Raw genomic sequence first — 14,957 nt, forward strand, 5'->3', positions numbered from 1 at the left:
AAAAAAAAAGAAAAGTAAGAAAAAGAGGAGCTAAAAATCAATGTAACATTAAAATCTCTTTTAAAGCCACATTAAAAAAATCTGCATTTAGGGACATCATGTGGCAAAATTATGAACTGCTACTAACATTTAAGAATGGAACATATACACACAATTTCTAATGTCATCTGATATAAAGGGAAATTTTTAAAACCATTTTTTAAAATATGAATTAAATAAAATCAGACAGATTAATAAAGCAGTAGCTGCTATTAAAACTAGTTGATTAGAAGGAGTATTTTAGGACTGTATTAACCAAAGACATTAAGAAGTTATAGGGTAAAGAATCAAGCATGATTATATAGATTTATGAAGTAAATAAAATACAAAGGATCACTTTCAACAGTTAATAAACCTAACTATGGGACAGATACTCCCCACATGGCATGTTTTGATACATATCATTATTTTCCTAGATCCTCTGTTACAAAAAGAAAACTATTTCCAAACTTTTAAGTAGTTGCCTTGTTTTATAAAAACCTTGCTTTTGGCTGTAGTAATTGGTTAGCAAATTCAGAGAAGAAAATAACCGAAAAACAATTACATGTCCTCATGCAAATAAAACAGTTGACTGACTGAATCTTTTTTTTTTTGGCCAGCTGTTCTGCTGTGAAATAGGCAGGCATGAGCTTTGAATTCTATAAAGGAAGGGATATTAAACTGATGGATTATTTCTTGCAAAAGCAGCTCTTGGTTTTAAACTATTTGAACTCAAATATGTATCTCTGCAGACATAAAATATTTTAAAGTATTACTTTTGGTTCTACATACGATTTTTGACCATATTTTAAATGAAACCATAATCTTCTTAGAAAAAAGATTCCTTAAAACTTACTAAATAAAATGCTGATATTTTAGATCTGAGGACATTGAAGTCCAATGACGAAACAATTCATTTGCCATTCTAAGGTCACACAGTTTCTCGATGGCTGAGAAAGGATTCTTAATTCTTATACTTTTATTCTAGTAATTATTATTCTAGTAAGCTGCTTCTCTCACTGTACTAACTCCATAATATTTATGATGCATTAATACAAGTGTTCGTAAGATGAGAACTATAAGTAATACTAGATGTTCATTCAAATGGTCTTTCAGAAAAAAAAAAGTAAATTTCAAGAGCAATACAAATACATTTTCATGAGGACTAAGCCCTCTCAGAGGGTCAAAGACACATAGTTGAGTTAATGGAATTTTGGTCTCACCACTTGGTCATATGAAAACAAATATGTAAAATGTTGATCCTGATACCTATTTCTCATTTAAGTAGGTGAATTTTAAAAGAAATTTTGCAAATTACCTTTGTTCTTTAAAATACCAGTTTGAATAGTATCATCAAAGTTAGAGCTGTAGTTAAAATTGGAAAAAGATACTCTTCTGAAAAGTATTATTTTTCTTCTATGTATAATCTATAACTCCATTATAATATCATAGAATCACTATATCATGTTTGGCTTAAGTGCCTCTTAGAATTATTTCTTAAGTTAAAAAAAAAACCTGGATAAAGTTTCTCTTTATTTCAAAGAAATGGTTTGGAATATTTTTATCTGAAATTCTTTTATTTTTGCATTTCTGCCCATCAATCTGGAAATAATAGCTCATAAGAAAAAAAGCACCAAATATTTTTCAGATTAAAACTTCTCACAATAGTATACTTTCACAAAAGTATAATTTTCAACAAATTTACAAGTGATAACAGAAATAAAAGATTCATTTGAATAAAAGGATAAGCTAACAGTGACTATCATGTTTAGAATATATATATACTAAATACTATTCAACTACTAGAAAAAAATGCAAGATTCTACTGATGTACGTCATTTCAAAGTCAAATATAAGAAGCAATATACAAGTCCATTACAAAATGAATATTGAAAAAAATACAAAAGATATTGTAAGAATGAATATTCACACAAAAAATGGTCCACGCACATCAAGATGGATTCATCTAGGAAAAAATATTTGCTCAGAGAAAAAGCAGACATATCCAACATAGTTGCACTAAAAAAAAAAAAATGCAAAGTTTTAAGAAACAAGACTAATGAAATTTTAATTAACTAATGTTTACATCTTTTCAACTCCTTTAATTCTTCCTAAAATCTCACTGAAATCATCAAAGCAAACAATATACAGAACTACTTGCCATTAAACCACCACCATGCTATTTTTCTAAGAGTAGTTTGCTCACGTTGTGTCCCTCTCTGACCACAAACTCTACAACTGAGGTCAGGGAAGCATACCTTTTTCCTCTTGTACTCCCAAAATAACCTATGCAAAGAATTTGTGTATCTGCCTTCATCACTAGATTGTGACTCCTTAAACAACAACAACAACAAAATGTTTTATTTATCTTTAGCTCCAGAATGCTTAGCAAAGAACACTTAGCATGTAAGAGGCTTTCAAAAAAGACCTGTAAAAAACAAAAAACAACCGTAATCATTTATGGTCAGAACGACAGTATACAAATCAGATGAAATTAAATCAGTGGCACAAGTTAGTTTGTGACAGGTTCTTCATCCCTGTTTTAAAAAGTTTCAGATAGCCATACAAGTAAGAAAAAAATACCACTTGTATCAGTATTACACAAACAGAGAAGAGATGCCCTGCTTAAAATTATTTGCTAACAAATTATATAACAAGGTGAATTATCAATACAGGTAAGACTACCTTCCTCTTTCCACTAAGTATTCTCCAGGACTTTCTTCTTCAAAACTCTAACTCTCCAGGACGTTCCTTGATCTCCTTGATTTTGTTTATTCCACTTCCACAATGCAAAGAATCCTCCAAAGAAAAGCAGTGGCAATACTGAAAGACCCAGATTCAAAACAGAGTTGACTTCTAGAAAGAGCAGTACTATTTGCCTTGATGGTTTGCTTTATTACTAACAGATAACGAGATTGTGAAAACAGAAAAGACTTATTTAAAAGTAAGTGATACTGAATGACCCAAGGTATCTCCATATAGCAAATATTTAATATAGAACCTATCTATCCTAACCCTCAAGTCTGTATTTGGTTTAGATCATTCTTGCACTGCTATAAAGGAATACCTGAGACTGGGTAATTTATAAAGAAAATAGGTTTAATTGGCTCACAGTTCTGTAAGCTTTACAAGCATGGTGCCAGAATCCGCTAGGCTACTGGGAAGGCCTCAGGGAACTTCTACTCATGGCTGAGGGCGAAGTAGAGGCAGGCACATCCCATGGCAAGAGCAGGAGCAAGAAACAGAAAGGAAGAAGTTGCTACACACTTTTAAACAACCAGATGTGGCGAGGAATCATTCACTATTGTGAAGACAGCACCAACGGAAAGGTACTAAACTGTTCATGAGATATCCACCCCCATGATCCAATCACCTCCCACCAGACTGCACCTCCAACACTGGGGATTACATTTCAACATGAGATTTGGCAGGGACATATGTCCAAACTATATCAGGATTCTACTCATTAAACTCATTGACTATCCTACAGATACAGATCCCTAAAAATAACCCAGTAAATACATTCTTATCCTGCTGGTTAGGTAATGAGTTTCCAGTGAGATAAGAGAGGTCATTCTTTGCCATTATGAAGATGAAGATAGTCTCTAATTTTGAAGTAAGTGAAAAGGATAAGGAAGGTTCTATTCTGGCATTAACCCCAACTTCCAGCTTTTCTTTTATTAAGGGTATTATGCTTAACATAGAGCATGCTTTAGATAGGACCAAATATTTTAAAAATTGATTTCAAAGACCTGTAAACCAAGAACTTTTGAGATGCTAATAAGATCACTAAATGCTCACCAGAAGTAAACTCCATGACTTCTAGTTCTCATGTAGATGCCTGTTATCCCTAAAAAGACATACTTTTTTTTTTTTCCATAACAGCAATGATGGCCATTTAAGCAAATGAAGCCTAATTATTTTCTTTTATTTTTCAAGCTTGGGAAACAGAAGTGGTAACACCAAAACTGTGTGGCTACTAAAAGTACACTCTTAAAGAGATCTGAAATATTAATTTTAAAAATGACTGTTTATATCACATATAATAGTAAAACATCAAGGTTAAGATTGGATAATAATTCTCAAAATAGCATCAAACTGAAAGGGTTAAAATAAGGATACTGAGGCAAATTCTTAAAAAAAAATTACTATCCCCAAAGAAAATACCTTAAAAACAGTAGTTAAATGCATTCTCTAGAAAATTTGACTTATCAAATTATTTAAGAAAATAGAGCCAAAAGATTACTTAATAGGTAAGGAACTTCGTTTGAGAGACTCTAGGAACTAATAACCTCTCAAGACTTCAAAACAATTCAATCCTTGGACTAAGTAAGCATTTACCAGGATGTCAAGAATACACCACTACCACCAATTGATTTCAACTCTGAGCTATTTGATGAAACCCTATGACCTTTAACTAAATGATGATGTAACTAAAAAGGCATTAACCTTTTAAAACCCAGAGGCTCCAACATTAACAGAAGGGAAAAAGTGATCCAGAAAACTGCTTAGCAACACTCAATCTACTCTTAACCTGCCATGTGGCAACATGGAAACTTCTCCCTGTCTACAGCTCCTGGTCCTACTTTAATGATCTCTGAAGGGCTGATATTTGTTTTCTGATCAAAGTTTCCTAGACCCCAGATCTCTGGCTCTTTTGCTTCCTTGAATTCTCTTGCTCCTTTTCAGCTGCCTAAATGTATTTTCCTGCCTCTAACTCAACAACCTTCACTTACATAGGTAGTCAAGCACCATAAGGATTTCTGTGTTACTGTCCATAGACAAGACCTCAGGCTTTGTGTACTCCACTGAAATAGGACCTAGGGTTTTGTTTAATCTTTTTTTTATATGTGAATTTTGCTTACATTATATTAACTGTTCTGATACTGAATACAGATTGAGGAAATATATAAAATACAAATTGTTCGACTTTTTATTAAAATTAGCTTTGATACAACAAGGTTGATAAAATCTGGACTAGACCACTAAAGCAATCTGCATGTGCCCACTAAGGACTTCATTTATTGATGCTACCTTGATCACTAATTAACCATAATTAAGTTGAAAATATTGTACCTGATTAGGTGTTTTCTTAGGGAACTACAGGTTTATGTTATCTAGTTAACTATGGTAATAAGGGAGTTAAAAGCTCTGTTTCCATCTAGAATCTGAATCTTTATAAAATGGGCAAACAGGCCGGGCGCGGTGGCTCAAGCCTGTAATCCCAGCACTTTGGGAGGCTGAGACAGGTGGATCACGAGGTCAGGAGATCGAGACCATCCTAGCTAACACCGTGAAACCCCGTCTCTACTAAAAAAAATACAAAAAAATTAGCTGGGCAAGGTAGCAGGCGCCTGTAGTCCCAGCTACTCGGGAGGCTGAGGCAGGAGAATGGCGGGAACCCGGGAGGCGGAGCTTCCAGTGAGCCGAGATCGCGCCACTGCACTCCAGCCCGGGCAACAGAGCAAGACTCCGTCTCAAAAAAAAAAAAAAAAAAAAGGGCAAACAAAGTTTACATACAAGTTTGCCATAAATTAAACTAACATGGCTATGTTGTAAGAATTTTAGAAGTTTCAGTTAAATGTGTAAGGGAATGAGGGGGGCTAGAAATTTTTAAAATCTTTCAGTATTAGCATGGTAGATCAGACACAAGTATCCTTGGGAGAAACTTGATCAGCAACTAATTAACTACGTCCCACTCCAAAATAATATTTTGACTCATTTTTCTCTAAGAAACTTAATTTGAATTATTTGCTATCTACCTAATAATTTTATCTTTAACTTAGATGGTCTTTATTAAAAGTAAATTGAACACTTCTATTTTGTACATCAATAGAAATAAGAACTAAGAATTTATTAGCTTCAATGATGCTAAATCCCCAAATATCTCCAAACTAATAATTGAGGACACTACTTAAATGTGTCTTCAAGCGGAACCCTACCTTTAGTCCCACAAGTTTTGTTGATATCTCCAAAACAGAATCTCCTAAAAATATTGGTAATATACTTCGGGAGGCCAAGGAGGGTGGATCACCTGAGATCAGGAGTTCGAGACAAGCCTGGCCAACATGGTGAAACCATGTCTCTACTAAAAATACAAAAATCGGCTGGGTGTGGTGGCAGGCACATGTAATCCTAGCTACTTGGCAGGCTGAGGCAGGAGAATTGCTTGAATCCAGGAGGCGGAGGTTGCAGTGAGCCGAGATCACGCCACCGCACTCAAGCCTGGGTGACAAAGCAAGACTCTGTCCCAAAAACAAACAAATCATAATACTATGGCAGTTAAGCAAGCTTAAACAATATATAAAAATTATTCTCCTTTCTGAGAATGTTTTTCTCTTTTGATTGTTTTCTCTTAAACTTGAGAGTATGAATTTTAAATACACATAAGCTTCTGTACTGTGGTTCTGCAACCATATAAAAAATAATTTTCAGGGAAGAGTTTCACAATTATAATCAAGAAACAATGAGAACCCTCAAAAGATCTTTCTCTTTTATTTCTGATTCTCAGGAAACCACTACTCTTCCAATAAATATTATTTGGGACACAAAGTAATCATCAACTAAAATCTATAGCTGCATTAAAAAAAATAAACAGGTTGCGGGGGCAGGGGAGGCTAACCTAACAGTAAAAAACAGCAAGCAGGAAAACACCATAGTGATATTATGTCTCTTCCTTTACAATGTCAAATACTTAGTTAGCATATCTTTTTATGCTTTTGCAAAACCTTTCATAATTATCCTTCAAACGTTTTAAAGAAAATTTACTGTTTGAAAAACATGAAGCTAAAAAAGAGAATGGTCACAAACATCTCTTACTGATGCTTTTTGTCTTTCATGAGTGATAATATAAATTTCCAGATTGGTGAGCATAAAGCTGTGTCTGCACACTACCCATCTGAAATCCCACTGATTTTACTAACTCCCTACCCCTGCCCCTCAAAAAGATCATTATGTAGACTTCACCAAAGATACAGGGACACTCTATTATAAATTGGTTTAATTAACATATCCTGTAACTTACACAAAAAAATCTTTATTTCAACTGAGAATTAGTCATTAAAAAAACAATAAATTAATAAAACAGGATTATGAACACTGTAGTAAGTCAAAAGCAAATTTTCGCGCAGGTTAGGTAATGCTTAAAAAACTAAACGTAGGTCATGCGCGGTGGCTCACACCTGTAATCCCAGCACTTTGGGAGGCTGAGGCAGGCAGATCACAAGGTCAGGAGATTGAGACCATCCCGGCTAACACCGTGAAACCCCGTCTCTACTAAAAATACAAAAAATTAGCTGGGCCTGGTGGCACGCGCCTGTAGTCCCAGCTATGCGGGAGGCTGAGGCAGGAGAATCGCTTGAACCTAGGAGGCAGAGGTTGCAGTGAGCCAAGATCGTGCCACTGCACTACAGCCTAGGTGACAGAACGAGACTCCATCTCTCAAAAAAAAACAAAAAAAAAGCTAAATGTAGGAAGATTTTACAGGGCACAAATTTCAAGTAAGTTATGACTTTATAAAATTGAGATAAAATTTATGTTACATACTTACCACTAATGTTGAGTTCAAAATACATGAATTGAAAACAATCTACAGTATTTCCTAATTTCATATTTTACACTGTTTAAAATATTTTAAAACTTACCCAAATGAAGTAATGTAAACTGGGCTGCCAGTTCCTTTGCATCTTCTAACGTAGTACAGAGTTTGTCTGGCATGAAGTAACTCTGGGATCCATTTGCAATAGCAGGAATAACTATCTTATAGACCAAGAGTACTTTCCCATCTTGACTTGTTGTTGAATATAAATAATATTCTGGTGGTGCCCAATTATTTTTGTTGCAGTAATAATCCAAATGCATTACTGCAGAATTAAAATGATTGGATTTTAAAGAATACATACTAATCGGAGTAAGCTTTGTTCCAGGATAAAAAGGGTAAGTGCATCTTTCAACTTCAGGCGGACTTGGGCTATGTTGACCATTAAGACGAGCAGGAAGAGTTGGCAGCTTGCCTAGAGTTTTTGGGTGGCTCTCTTCTTTGTTAGCAAACACAATCAGATTTTCAGAATTTGGACTAATCTGACCATTAAGATGCTGTCTCCAAGTGTTTTCTTTATTTACTGGTTTAGCTAGTGTTACCTCAATACTTGCTCCATCAATGCATTTTCCATTCATAACAGACATGGCTGCCACTGCATCTTCTCGGTTGAAAAAGTGAACAAAAGCATAATCTCTAAGTTTCTTTACTCGTTCAACTGCACCAGGCTTAAATTTATTGAATTCTGCTTTAATTGTTTCCTCTGTAGTTGAGATCATTAAATTTCTTACATAAAGAACTTTAACTCTCTGCATGGTTTCCTCATCCACTTCTTTCTCTGGGTCAGCCCAATCTACCTGAATGGTGTGGCCCCATAGTTGGAATGTTCCTGTAAAAAAAAAAAAATAATTTGAAGAGAATTAAAATAAAGAATAAAAGTTAAAGATGTTCAGTAAAACTGTTTCCCCAGAGAAGCAGAAACTCAACCACACGTCAATAAATTTGGTTAAGCATTTGTTTCCTATTCACACAAAAATTTTTACTAAACAACTAAAACTTACTATGTAATTTAAGAGTCAATAGAACAAATATACTTCAAAGATAGACTTTATCAGAAGAATTAAGTGTTGCCCTTTGGATTTTTATTAAACAATTAATAGCTCAAAGTGTATACATCCAGCAAAAATATCATAAATAGGACTCATTTTACAGGAACGATTTCTTGTCTTTTAGAATTATGTGATTTATTTTACTTCATTACTCAAACAATTCTTTACTCCTCTTTAAGTGGCATTATTTATTTCGATAATATTGATCCGTGATGTACTATCATTTCTCCATATTTGTAAAAAGGTTAATACTGAAAAACAACCTTTAAAAGAATCAGTTTACCTGGAATTAGTTTCCTCCTTGCCATAGCAGCAGCTCTGTGAGATTCATATTCCACAAATGCAAAACCACGATTTTTGGTCTTATCAGTTGCACTTGGATAAACAATGACATCTACAACTCCTTCTGTAACTTTCTTCATTTCATCTAAAATTTCTTCTTTCTTCTTTTCCTTGGGAATAGCTCCAATAAATAACCTACAATTATCCAAGCTTACACACACACCAATAAACTTCCCTGGTCGAATTTCATAATTATTAAGAATTCTGATGGCTAACTGGGCTTCTTCTTTTGTAGTGTACATCACAAAAGCATAACCTCGATTTTCACCACTAAATTCCATCATAAGTCGAAATTCATATATCTTCCCAGCTCTTTCAAATACAGGAACTAACTCATCTTCATACATATCACGAGGTATTTTTCCTACAAAAACTTCACAGCCTCTAGGTGGAGGTGGACCTTCCCAACCTGAACAACAAAAATGAATAGGAATAGACACATAAATTCGAATTAGATATTTCTACTCACTATTCAATCATATATTCATTCAACAAATTTGCTGTGCTATGTGCCACTCACAATTCTAGGTATTGGTGATACAACAGTGGACAAAATAAAGCCCCTTCCCTTATGAAGCTAATATTCAATACAGCAGGGAGATAACAAGTGAGTGATAAGTGCTATGAAGAAAATCAAGGGAGTAGTCAGGCAAATCTCTGGGTACATGAGATTTAAGCACAGACCTGAATAGAATGAGGGAGTGAGCCATGAGGATTATCTGGGAAAAGGGCATTCGGAAAGAAGAAAAAGCAAGTGCTTTACATGTCAGAGCAACATAGATTATGGAAGCCTGTACAGTTAACATGTACTTGAGAAAGGAAGAAAGTGGTAAGTGCTGCAGCCATTGAGGTAACCAGAAGACAGATTTTTATTTTAAGTGTGATAAACTGAAGGGTTTTGAGCAAAGGAATTGTACTGGCTATTGGTAGAAAAGTCAAACATTCTATTTACCTGTTTTCATTTGGTTTTCTAGTTTAAACACCACTTGCCTACTAAGTGCTGTTTCAAATTCCTTCCCAGATGATCTCCTCTTTAACACCTAGAGTAGCACCCTTTTCCCTACTTTCCCAATCCTGACTTCTGTCTCAACCTAGCCCAGCTTCTTTCTCAACTGCTTCTTAGATGAAGAGCAGGGCTGAAAAAATTTAAGGGTAAGACATGAATAACATCTATAATCTAACTCTTTCTCCTCAACAGTAAAAACAAGTGTCTTTAAGCAGTTACAAGGAGAGAGCTATTTTTTGGAATACTTGTGGGGATACACATCGAATCTACATGACGAGGTTAAAGATTAAATTTAAAAGACTGTTAACAAATCCACACCTGGAGGAGGACCACCAAATTTCCTTTGTCCATTTTCCTGAACCATGTTGTAACCAGTCTTTTCCATCAAAGCAAGTAATGCTGCTTCATTCTGAGTACCAGTTCGAACTTTACTGCATCCATTTGTTCCATCTATATTTTCTTCATTCATGGTTGCAGTTCCTAAAATAAAGTTTAATAACACTGGTTAAGTTTACAACAGAATACCAAGAATCTATATGGCATTTCTTTGGGTTGCAGCAAAACAAAGACAGTTGTGGCTGGCATGTTTGATTAGCCTTCACTGTCCTCTGAGGTTCTGCCCCAAAGCTCTTCCCTACAGTGGAAACTTGGAAACTTCTTTCGATGTCACTGACCAATTATGCATATGCAGTATCTTTAGAACGCCTAAGCTATAAGAAAGGGATACAAACAGTGAAAAAGAGAAAGGAACAAAGAATGGAAAAACAAAATTATACGGCATATCTTCTGTCACAACTTTACCTGAGAGTCTCCTAAAGAACAGGAAGAACAGGAAGTCCCCTCAAGTTGGCTTTATGAAAATGGAATATTCAGAAACTATAAACTCTCATTGCTAAATTAGGTAGCCTTTAAGTCCTTCCTAGTTTTAAAATATCTGAATTTTTGCTCTAGAGTAGTGATTGTTGGTGACATATCCTTTCCACTCCCACCTTCATGACAGACTCCACTGTAGAGACACTAATACTCTCTTCTGAGTGATAATGAATATAGCTACAAAAACAACCTATAATACACACTACAAACATACAGTCTTTTTACAGTCTTTAAAGCTGTTTCCAAGCTATTTTTATATTATATCCAATGTATTAATCCCGGGGGAAAAAAAAAGGCAAGAAAGTAGCTCATGCACTCACAGAGTTTAGTACTTCCCTAAAACTTCTCTAAGCCCAATTTTCTTTCCTAAGCTAAGACTCTCATTTATCAAATTGCCCAATGAACCTAAGTGTTGAAAATGAGATATTCATAAAGCACCTCAAATTCAACATATGAAAAACTGAGTATAATTTTATCTTCCAAACCTGTTCCTTTCTGTTTTACCTCATTTCAATGATTCATCCATTCAACCAATAAATGGCACCCCAACAAACATTATTTCCTCTCTTCCAAACTCTCACAACCAGAAATCTGGGTATTATCCAGAGTCCTTTGATGCACAGCTCATCAGTCACTAAGACTTGAAGACTTTATCAAATATTTATTTCATTTTTTGAGACAAAAGTCTCACTTTGTCACCCAGGCTAGAGTGCAGTGGTGTGAAGGTGGCTCCTGCAGCCTTGGCCTCCTGGTCTCAAGTGATTCTCCCACCTCAGTCCCCCAAGTAGCTGGGACTACAGGCACAACATGCCCAGCTAAATTTGTATTTATTGTTGTGTGTAGAGACTGGGTTTCACCACGTTGCCCAGGATGGTCTCAAACTACTGAGCTCAACCAATCCACCCACCTAGGCCTCCCAAAGTGTTGAGGTTATAAGTGTGAGCCACTGCACCCGGCCCTAAATATTTCTTGAAATCAGTCTATTCCTGTTCATCCCTACAGCCTGTTCTCAATTATTTCTTTCTTCAATTAGTGCTAGGTTCCTAAATGTTGTTCCAACTTTTAATTTTGTTGCCGTCAAACAAAATCTCCATAATGCTGTCAGGGTGATATAAAATATGTATCTGCTTAATTTAAACTTCTATTTCAAATCAAAAATAAGGAAGAAAATGACTAAATTATTAATTTTTTAACTCAGGGAGATCATTCTAAAAAATAAGTTTAAAAGCTTCAAAGGTACCTGAGAGTTTGAGGCTGCAGTGAGCCGTGATTACACACCACTGCACTCTGGTCTGGGCAACAGGGCAAGATCCTGTCTGAAATAAACAAATCCCCCAAAAAAATACATTAATAGATTTTTTTTTACTACATAAAAATACTTTAGAAGGCAAAAAAGAAAAGTTCACAAAAACTAAGTCAAAAAAATTACACATAAAAAATGATCTGCAACACATCATAAAGAGCTAATTTCCTAAAATAAAAAGACTGGCATGGTGTTATAAAGTGCAGACTCGGGTTAAAGACTGGCTAAAAACTCTGAACCCTGGTTCTTCGTTTACTAAGCTCTGACTTTGGACAGATTATTTAGCCTCTCAATGCCTATGTCTACCTGTCTATAATAAGTAGATAATATTAGTTTCTACCTCAGGGTAGAAGGATTCAGGGGATTCAAAATAAAGGGTTTAAAATAGGTCTTAGGATATAAGCATTATACATGTATTTCCTATTATTATTACCTAACAGTAAGAAAAACAAACTGCACAGCAGAGCCTGCAAATTCAAAATTTATTCATTTGTTCAACAAATATTTATTAAGCACCAACTATATTCTATGTACTATACCTTACATCTGGGATATTATTAGTAAATAAAAGGCCAAAGTTTCTCCCTTGCATAGCTTACACTCTAATGGGGAAAAAAATAGCAGACGATAAAAAAAATAAGCAAATAATAAGAGGTAAGAATACTTAGGGAAAAAAGGAACAGTAATAGGGCACATGGGTCAGTGGAAGGCTGACAAGGGAAGAGAACATGCAAATTTAAACAAGAAAGCTAGTGCAGACTTCACCAAAAAGGTAACCTTCCAGCAAAGAATTAAGGAGCCTACCCATTCAGCTATCTGGGAAGAACATCCCATACAAATGGAGAAACCAAGACAAAGCCCTTATATAAAGGTGTACTTGGCATTTACAAGGTATACCTTGTAAGTTAGGTAACTTCTTATAAACTTCAGCTTTTACTATGAGTTAAATGAGGGGCTACTATAGATTTTGAACATACGAGTAATAGGTTCTTTCACTGTAAAAGGATCATCTGGCTGTTACAAGGGGAAGTCAGTAGAAGGGCAAAGGTGGAAGCAGCGAGACCACTTAGATGATTACTACTAAAATCCAGGCAAGAGATGATGGTGGCATGGGCCAGAGAGGTAAGGGGTGGAAAGGATAAGTGGTCTGACTTGAGATATATTTTTAAGTACATCCAATAGAATTTTCTGACATACTGTGAGATAAATAGGCAAGTAAAGGATGATACCACAGTTCTGGCCTAAGCAACAAGGAGATGAAGACTAAGTAGAACTGGTTTTAGGGCTAAGATCAGAGTTCAGTTTTAGGAATTTTAAATTTGAGTATCAATCAATCACTCAAATGCTTTTATAAGACTCTGGCAATAAATGTTAAGAGATCAAGAAATGAGGCCATAAGAAATGGAATGGACCGTGCTCCTAGAAAGTACAATGCAACATCTGAAAAGGGCAGTGGCTATTAAACTCCAGCAAACTAATACAAGAGAATCCAGCTTGCCTCCAGTTATACCAAATTTTCCAATTTTTCAAAATCTCTCAATATTTAAAAACTGAAAATTAATTTAATTGTAAAACAGTAACAAAAGTGCACAGACCAAACAAAACACCTGCAGGCTTCCTATGGTTCAAACTCTGGGCTGCATGAGGGCAAAGACCACTTCAGCCTTGAACACTTTCTCTAGTACTCTAGTACCCACCATAGCCTTGGCACACAGAAGGTACTCAATAATTATCCACTGGGAAGTCCACCAGAAGGGAAAACTTAAGACTTCATACACTGCTAGCGCGTATGCATTACTGAAATTATCCTTTTAGAGGGAAATTTGGTAACAGTTATCAAAATCTAAAATGCACATATACTTCATAATTACTAAAAATTTAACCTACAGATATAACTGCAAGAGTATACAAAGATATAAGCGTAAGAATGTTCACTGAAACACTGTATATAGAAATAACAGTCTAGAAAATATCTAGCTGTTCTTCAGTAGAGGATGCATCAAAAATCAGGATACGACTACACAAGGAACGTTATGCAGCTGTTAAAGAATATCATAGATTTGCGTGTACTGATATGGAAAAATATTCAAGAAGTATGTGAGAAAGAGCAAGTAGGAAAATACATTTACTTTCATATCAACTGTCTATGTGTTGTTTTAAAGATACACATGTACACATTCATAGATGGCTGTGTAGGAATATAAAAATGTTAAAACAGGCCAGGCGCGGTGGCTCACGCCTGTAATCCCAGCATTTTGGGAGGCCGAGGCGTGCAGATCACAAGGTCAGGAGATCGAGACCACCCTGGCTAACACGGTGAAACCTCGTCTCTACTAAAAAATACAAAAAATTAGCCGGGCGTGGTGGCAGGCGCCTGTAGTCCCAGCTACTCCGGAGGCTGAGGCAGGAGAATGTCATGAACCTGGGAGGCGGAGCTTGCAGTAAGCCAAGATTGCACCACTGCACTCCAGCCTGGGCGACAAAGCCAGACTCCGTCTCAAAAAAAAAAAAAAATTTGAAACAATTTACAAGGAACTTTACTGGTAGTTATCATTGGTGAGTAGGAATAAGGAGTCAAGTAACCTTTACTTCTCATTTTTCTGTGATTATCAAGAGCATATGCTACTTAGTTAAAATTAAAAGGCCCTTTCAGGGGTTTTCCAGTTCGTTAAAAATAAAATCTAAATTCTTTAGAAAGCCATAAGGATCTCTTAATCATCTCTCCCTCCAGCTTCATTTCTTATGATATGCCAACAACAATGCTGACCT

At 35.5% G+C, this 14,957-nt stretch overlaps 1 protein-coding gene across 9 annotated transcripts in view; it reads right to left on the bottom strand.

The window, feature by feature from the left end:
- LOC105463513 (RNA binding motif protein 46) overlaps positions 1 to 14,957 on the bottom strand; it is a 49,567-nt gene that overhangs the window by 22,583 nt on the left and 12,027 nt on the right. For 7 of the 9 annotated variants that reach the window (XM_011710658.3, XM_011710654.3, XM_011710661.3 and 4 more), the window contains exons 2-4: positions 10,331 to 10,492; positions 8,948 to 9,415; positions 7,662 to 8,444 (exon numbers count right to left, since the gene is read on the bottom strand). In XM_011710658.3, the coding sequence (XP_011708960.1) occupies positions 7,662 to 8,444; positions 8,948 to 9,415; positions 10,331 to 10,481 (1,402 nt within the window). In that variant the 5' untranslated portion in view covers positions 10,482 to 10,492. Of the gene's footprint in view, positions 1 to 7,661; positions 8,445 to 8,947; positions 9,416 to 10,330; positions 10,493 to 12,125; positions 12,202 to 14,957 lie in introns of all 9 variants that reach the window. The other 2 variants (XM_071092906.1, XM_071092907.1) reach the window with 1 other exon arrangement.

Source organism: Macaca nemestrina, chromosome 3 (assembly GCF_043159975.1).
Source record: "Macaca nemestrina isolate mMacNem1 chromosome 3, mMacNem.hap1, whole genome shotgun sequence".
In the NCBI taxonomy this organism is placed as follows: Eukaryota; Metazoa; Chordata; class Mammalia; order Primates; family Cercopithecidae; genus Macaca; species Macaca nemestrina.